This window comes from Diabrotica undecimpunctata, chromosome 8, assembly GCF_040954645.1.
Source record: "Diabrotica undecimpunctata isolate CICGRU chromosome 8, icDiaUnde3, whole genome shotgun sequence".
NCBI lineage: Eukaryota > Metazoa > Arthropoda > Insecta > Coleoptera > Chrysomelidae > Diabrotica > Diabrotica undecimpunctata.
In genome coordinates, this window is record NC_092810.1 from 58256888 (window position 1) to 58265549 (window position 8662).

The 8662-nt window shown below is 34.2% G+C and overlaps 2 protein-coding genes across 5 annotated transcripts in view; one reads left to right on the forward strand and one right to left on the reverse strand.

The window, feature by feature from the left end:
* LOC140447590 (methyltransferase-like protein 22) overlaps positions 1-8662 on the reverse strand; it is a 540943-nt gene that overhangs the window by 505300 nt on the left and 26981 nt on the right. The gene's annotated exons all lie outside the window — the stretch shown is intronic.
* Positions 1101-2790, forward strand: LOC140448852 (uncharacterized). Its single transcript, XM_072541973.1, has 2 exons — positions 1101-1271; positions 1559-2790. Exons 1-2 carry the CDS (start codon positions 1175-1177, stop codon positions 2788-2790), a joined length of 1329 nt encoding a protein of 442 aa, XP_072398074.1. The 5' UTR covers positions 1101-1174.

An 8662-nucleotide genomic window follows, 5' to 3' on the forward strand; every position in this document is an offset into this window, starting at 1 on the left:
TGCAAATGGAATAATAAGAGAGACGTTCTCGTAATTTCTAGTAAGCATAGACTTCATATGGTGTCAGATCGTAGCCGTAATGGTAGGATTGGCGTGGCACTACATTTTTCCGAAATATTTATTCATAATGTTTACATTTTATTTCGACAAACAACGATTTCCCTGCAATTTAGAGTTAAGTTCATATAATGTTTGCTTGGGGAAAACACACCAAAAGACAAAAAATGTTAGACTGAGTTCGTTATTTAGCAGCTTTACCACCAACAGAAAAAAAGAAAGGTCAACAAAACCGTGCAGAGTTTGTACAAGAAACAAAAACCGACGAGAAATTCGATATTACTGCGTAGTATGTGAAGCAAAATCAGCCTTGTGCGTCGAAGAGTTAAGGATTTCTGTATTTTATTTTCATTCCAAATTTGTACTTTTATAAACAAATAGTCTGTTCTCCAACGTTAGTGTACATTTTTCGATCCTGTCTCATATACCCCAGTCTATCTGTGAAAAATCATCAATTTCACGTAAAAATCTTATTGAAGATTCTAAAAGGTATATGAGTGATAGCTGATGACAAATCCTTGAAGACGTACTGATTTTTCTTTATTTTTTTAAATAATCATAGAGAGTGAAAAAATTATTTTTCCTATAAAATGGTTCTAATACGTTTTAGAAAAAGATTCAAATAAAAATTCCGTACCTCAGAGCAAAACTGTATTAAGTCCAAAATTTCAGTTTTCTACTTTTTTGGCTCACTGGGATTAAAATTTTCCGCTCTATTCAATGGTGCTTCTTATTCGCTGTTTCGACTGAAATTGGCCAAAATAACCTTTTATGAACAGTATTAAGTCCACATTGCGCTTAGAGCAAAACAGTATCTTCTGCATTTCAAATGTATTAGATCCAAAGTGGTGTGTACATTTCCCAGGGCAAAACCATATTATGTCCAACAAAAAGTATTATGTCCCACATAATGTAATTCAGGCAAAGCATTAAGTCCACAATCTTTTAAAATTTGACAAGTCTGTGCTTGTTGAGGTGTGAATTACATAGTACAATACGTGCGTTTGTTCAGTTCGCTATTTGCAGGGTATTGAAGCGCATGTTCTCTTCGCTTTTAAACCCGGTGTTATATTTTTTGTTTAAGTTGTGCATGTTAAATTAAACGAGATAGCCAAAAATGGAAGATAGAGCCCACAGAATTCTTCAGCTTGCGCTGAGCGGTAAACAAAACGTGAATAATGAATCCTCATCAGTGGAAAATATTTCTAGTAAACGTAAGTATTTCTAATGATAAATAATAAGTTTAACTACATTATAAAGACAAATGTTTTGAATTTACGGTGACGATCTTTAACATTCGTACGCCATTTAATAGAAAAGTTATACCTAATGAATTTAAAATAAAAAAAGGATGAATTATTTTGTTCTTGTTATATAAGATACGGAGTCACTTATAATAGCTGATATTATTGTTTTAGAAAAGTAAAAGAAATAAATCTCAAAGCTCTTGTCAATGTATTTCTCTTTTTTGCCTGTACATCTTTTTTTTTTATTGTTTTAGACTACCTTGAGAGTCAGAATTCGGATGAGGCTATGGCTGTACGGATCACATCACCGTCTTTGTTAGATATATCTTACAACTTTGTTAACCTGCAGGAGGATACAACTGAAATGCAGCTAAATGCAGCTGCTGTTGTTTCAGATGTACCTAAAGACATACCTTCTTCAAGTAGCAGCTTGCTTATTAACGAAATTAAGCAACCACCACTGGAGCTCAATTCATCTACAAGTACCATACACCAAGACGAGGAAGATCCATTTGAATATTCGGGAAGTTCATTTGTTCCTAGCATTAATTCGAGTACTGACAATGATTTTGAAATCACAAATGAGGGTGAAGATGAAAATGAAAAAGAGGTCATGGTAGCCGATCATCAAAGCAAAGGTAAGAAACGTTTAAGGAACGAAAGTACGTGGCAACGAAACGAACGAAAAGAGAAGAGGATGGCAGGCCAACAATATAAATCTTCCAAAACTAAAAAGACTATAAAGGAAAGGAAGGTTCGAGAGCCTTGTAGAAACTGCCGTTTAAAATGCAATGAAAACATCTTAGGTCCTCAGAGAGCACAAATTCACCGACAATTTTGGAATCACGAGACAACCATAGATCAAAAAAGACAGTTTTTATGTTCTTGTCTTGAAAAAATGTGTATCAAAAGAAAAAGAGAACGAACAGGTGCTCGAGCTGGAAAACGCCATTGTAACTGGAAATATTTTTTTACCATTGAAGGAAAGAGGTTTCAAGTTTGCAGTAAGTTCTTTTTGCGTACTCTAGATATTTCTCAATCTTTTGTTAGATGTGCACTTGAAAAAATGCAAACAAGTGGAGTTGTAGAATGTGACAAAAGAGGAAAGCAGCCATCTATAAATAAAGTAAAGAATGAGGTAAAGGACAGGATTCGTGAGCTTATAATAGCCTACCCATGTGAAGAATCACATTATAGTCGAAGAAGGACGGCGAAAAAATATTTAGGAGGTCACTTAAATATTTCTACAATGTTTAGGATGTTTAAGGAAGAGTGTGATTTGAAAAACATTCCTTCGGACGAAGTAAGCAAAGAATGGCTTTACAATCACATTTTTAATACAGAATTTAATTTATCGTTCGCTGTTCCTTCAAAAGATACTTGTGATACATGTGATGAATTTCTAATCAATCTAAGACAGTCAAACTCTGAAGCTGAGCGAGAAACATTACAAGTGCAGTATAACGCTCATTTGTTAGGCCGATAAACGGTACAAATTGAAACAGATAGACAAGGAGATGTCCATCAATAACCCTGGACAAAAAGTTTTAATGATAGATTTACAAAAATGTCTTCCTTGCCCAAAGCTAACTAACTCTCAAAGTTTTTACAGTCTAAAACTCTGGTGTTTTAATTATACAATTTATGATTCAACGGAAAAACAGGCGAACTGTCTAATGTGGGATGAATCAATTGCTGGCCGAGGTGGAAACGAAATGGCCTCATGCTTGGTCCAATACATTCATTCATTACCTCAAAGCACAACTTCGGTTGTTATTTGGACCGATAACTGCCCATCCCAAAACCGGAACATACAAATGATTATGTGCTACTTTTATCTACTTTCGAGATATCCACATATAAAAGAAATAACTCACAAATTCCTTTTGCGAGGGCATACGCACATGGAGGTGGACAGTATACATTCAGTTATAGAACGAGAAGCTAAAAAATGTCCTAATTTTCAAATTATTACTCCATGGGATTGGTTACAGTTGGCTAGAATTTCCGGAAAAAACAAAGATTTCAAAGTGTATGAAATGACAACGTCTAATTTTAAAGACTTTAATAAACTGTACAATTCTTGCGATTCACCATTTCAAAATAAAAAGAAAACGGAGAACAACGAAAAATTTTTAATTTCACAAGCAGTATGTATGCAATTCAGACAAGAAAATCCTGGGATTCTGTACTTTAAAACAGACTTCGATTTGGAATTTCAGAGTGTAGACTTTAACCGAAGAGTTGGTAGAAGAAATCATCAATCTTTAGAAGATTCTCTGGTTTCCTTGAGAGATACCTTAAATCCGATAAGTACTAAAAAATTCAATGATCTTCAAAAGCTGCTAAAGTGGGTTCCAGCGAGGTTTCACTATTTTTTTCAGACTCTAGTACATAAAGACACAATTCAGATTACTGATAATTAGCGGAAGTAGCCCTGCATTTGTTTAGTTTTTAATTATTATTTTGTTACGTACTTCAAAAGTTATTGTTAAATTTTTTACTTAATAAAAATACAGTTACTTTACGACCATTTCTGTTTTTTAATTAAACTTTTTTCTAGTTTTTTTTACTTGCTCGTATTAATGGTTTTGTTACAAACACTTCCGTATAGTATTTTTAATTCTGTATATCCAAATATTTCCTTAATTTTGTAAAATAGGTATGATGTTTTCCATAATGGAGATTTTGCCACAAGATAGGTGGAAAAATTAATGTTAAGTCACAGTCAAAAATTTATTTTTCAGAGCAAAAATATGTAAAGTCCATTTTTTTCAAAAACAGTAGTATTCAAAAAAATTTTTTTTAGTGGTAAAAAGAACAATGATTATTATTCATATTTAAAAGAATTTGCTAAATAAAATTTAATGTATTAAACGGAAAATGTTACAAAACAGTAAAAATAATTTTTATTTTCGCTCTCCTGTAAAATTTATATTTTGTGACTTAATACACTTTTGTTCTGAGGTACGGATTGTAGATCTTAAAAAGTTTACGAGTTTCTAAATTAAAATACATAAACAATTGAGATAATTGCAAAAAAAACAATTATTTTTGCATTAATTTATAAATGTTAATAACTTTGTTTTTTTTTACAATGCCAATTATACAATTAATTGCACTAACCCATGTCTTTTGCTGGAAAATTGATGGGAAAATAATAAAGCAGGAAGCAAGGTTTAGATAATTATATGGGAATAGATATAACTAGTTACTAGGGAAGAATTGCAAAATATGATGGATGAATTAAATAGCGAATCAACAAAAATAGGTCTACAAATGAATTATAATAAAACGAAAATTATGACCAACCAACCTGAAGAACTAATAATCTAAATTGCACAAACAACTATAGAACAAGTAAAAGAATATGTATATTTGGGACAACTAATTAAATTAAATAAAGAAAATCAGACCGGAGAAATAAAGAGAAGGATACGGTTGGCTTGGATATCCTTCGGAAAACTTTCCTATATACTAAAAAATAGAAAATACCCCCAATATTTAAAAACAAGAGTCTTCAACCAATGTATACTTCCTGTTCTCACCTACGGTTCTCAAACTTGGACGTTTACAAAGGAAAACATGGAAAAAATAGCAAAGACCCAAAGAGCTATGGAAAGGCAAATGCTGAACATCAGGCTATCAGACAAGAAAAGAAATACTTGGATCCGCAACAAAACAAAAGTGACCGATATATTAACGCAGACAGCAAAACTTAAATGGAAGTTCGCTGGACATACCATAAGACATAAAGACGACAGATGGAATAAGATGATTATACACGGAGACCATATAGTTACAAACGAAAAAGAGGAAGGCCACAAATGCGATGGTCAGATGACTTGAAGAAACACGCAGGCCCGAAGTGGATACAGACTGCCTACAATAGAGAGATGTGGAAGAAGGAAGAGGAGGCCTATGTCCAAAATTGGACAGCAAGGGCTGTATAGATAGATAGATATCTAGTTACGGAGATGAAGAAGAAGAAGTACGACAACAAAGCTTAAAAGCAAGTAAAGTGGCGGGATCTCTTAGTGACACAATCTGGAAGAACAAACACCTAAGACAAGACACAAAAACAAGAATCTATAAAGCAGCAATTAGACCTATATTAACATACACGGCGGAGACAAGACCTGACACATCTAAAACGAGAGCATTACTAGAAACAACAAAGATGAAAATACTCCGACGTATATCAGGGAAAAGTCTGTTGAATTGAATAGGGAGAGAAGCGAACACATAAGAAGAGCATGCAATATAGAAGACATAAATGATGAACGGAAACAGGAGTGGAACGAACATATTAGTACAATAGTAGAGGATAGGATAGTACGAATAGCACGAGATAAGTCACCAAATGGACGAAGAAGTATTGGCAGACCAAGAAAAAGATGGTGCGATAATTTACAACAACAATTTTTAGGAGGCTAATATTGAAGAAGAAACAGGCTTTAAAGCCTACAAGAAGGAAGAAGAACTTTTGATATTTTTTGTCATGCACTCGTAAGTAGACTCACTGAAAAGATGGTAAAAACACAATTTAAAAAAAAACCTTCTATAACCACCAGAAACCAAGCATTTTTTTCTTAAAATCATGTTTCAATTATTTATTAAGAGCTGAAAATTGAAAGGATTATAAATAAGGATCTAGATTTTATGATCCAGTTTATTCATGGCATATACAGAGAAGGTATAAAAACTTATATACCGTTAAAGTTATCGTACTCGTAAAATACCGGTACGTTAAAGTGAAGGGGAGAACTTTCCGAACTGCCTTTTTTTAAAGGAATCTCAAATTGAATCGCGCTTAAAAAATTTGCAATATCTCGCCTTCTATGGCACGCAAGAACATTCATTTTTTTAAACAGTGGTAGCTCGAGAAAATAATAAGAACTTTCACCTCCCAGAAAAATCTAAAATCCCGAAAAAATAAATTAATTTTTTTCCATAAAAAAGGTAGGTATTGAATTTTACTATTATTTCGTAAGAAATATTAAATTTTAATAATTAATCTATATTATTTATATAAATATATAATAATAATTATAAATAAATACTCCAAATGTGTTTATTTGAATTAAAATATGAAGCGACTTATTGTCTACGAAGCCTTTACATACTCTGAATAAATAGTTTTAAAATAAGTTTTAAAACGAATCTCCTTGTGCTTTACAAAAAAACTAATAATAGTTATTATATATTTAAATAATATACATAATAATATAAATAAGGAGTGGACAAAAACAGATATAGCAAGTCTTCAGCGGAAAGTAAGAACACTGTTCACAAAGGCACAAAAACATCATCCACGCAGTGCAGTAGAGAAACAACATTACCGCGGTATCTATGAAGAAGAGGACTTATGGACATAGGTGAGCAACTAGATAAACAGTTTACCACTTTAGGAATTGTTTGCAGACGCAGGCTGAGACATCTAGTTTACATCGCGCAATTTGAGCAGTGGATAAGATAATGCCGCTTAAACTGAGGGAACTATAAATGCATCGCAATCAAATCTCAATGAAATCGCACATCTCAATGAAATCAGCCAAAAATATGTCTACAATCAACTATTTGCTAACATGCTGCAGGTTTCCTACTCGCCATTCAGGTCAGGTTATTCTAACTATAAATTATCTAAAATATATTGTCAAACATCCTTAAGTCCAAAACGACAAATGCCGATATGGATGTCAAGCTCAAGAAACCATTCAATATCTTACCGGGGGCTGCCAAGCGTTTGTCGGAACTGATTACAAAGAACGCCATGACTCAGTAGGAAAGATTATTCACCAAGAACTAGGTATAAAACTCTGACTTCCAATCATTCCCCTTATTATCAATACGTCCCTGACAGAACGTTTCAAAAAGACTAAGCTAATAAGCTATACTGAGAGAGCACTATGCTCACAGACCAACCAGTGGCACATAATAGACCAGATCTCATACTACTTAATAAACTTTCTAAATGAGTAAACAAGACTAATATATGTGGCGATCCCAAATAATATTGATCTAAGTGTTAAATACAACGAAAAGATCGCCAAGTACAGGGATGTGGTGATAATGAAGAATTTAAAGTACCCAGACAATATCTATTATTGTATCTACTACTGGAGTCATTCCGAAGAGCCTCTTAGAGAACATTAAACTGTTGGGTCTGAATAAACATATCTATAAGACTATGCAAAATGCGATACTACTTTCAACACCCAGATGCATAAAAAAAAATTTGGGAGATACTCCGACATACCAAGTCACCTAGGGCTCGATAACACGGAAAGAGTGCCACCAGAGCTCCATCCTTTTGATACTGTAGGTATCTGGGATGATTCAATCTTCCCCTTAGAGGGAGTATGAGCCATATGACTAAATCTGGATAAATAATAATATACGGTAGCGGGTACGAGTAGCACTACTCTAAGATCGCGGTAGAAGACAGGCTGCTACAAAGAGTGGCGTCCCTGCCGTACGCTAGCTACTGACTTTCTCCTATGTCCAAACCTTTAGGAGATGCCAGATCCCCAACCTATCTTTCCACTTATTTTTTAAGTCCTCACAATATTCCGCTATATCCCACTACTAACCCGTACAGGCCAGCGTGGTAGTGAAATGGTTAATTTCCCCAGTAAATGACATGACCCAAACTAGAAAAAGGCACTTAGTCCCGGTGGCCCAACGGTACCTGGTGACGGTAGCCACCAGATCAGACCAACGGCAGAGGGTGCAAAGAATCACCGGGTACAGATATGGCTACCATAGACAACGAACATTGCATATTGCCACTTATAACGTAAGAATGCTTGTAACTCAAGAGAAGCTCATTGAATTGGAGGAAGAACTTAACTGTATAAGAAAGGATGTATTGAGACTTTCTGATATACGAAGGAAAGTAGAAAACCAATTAGTTTTAAAATCAGGGCATCTGCTGCATTCCATTGGAGAAAACGATAAGGCAGTTCGCGGCGTAGGCTTTCTAGTGCACAAGAAGCACCGAAATAAAATTATAAATATAGAGGGTGTAAGCCCAGGAGTTGTGTGCCTCATATTAAAACTGAACGACAGACGCTCTATTAAAATTATTATTATAAGTATACACACCCACGGCGAGCCATAGCGATGGAGAAATCCAAAACTTTTATGAAGATATATAAAGAGCTATGGAAAAAGACAAAACCAACCTCCTATTCTTAATGGGAGATTTTAACGCTAGATTTAAAGAAGATAATGCAGAAGTGGCCTTGGGCTCATTTGGAAACGGTGAGCGAAACTATAGAGGAGGTATGCTACTGAATTTTGTACTGCATCATCGCTTCTATGTCATGAAGACATTTTTCAAAAATAACTAACAA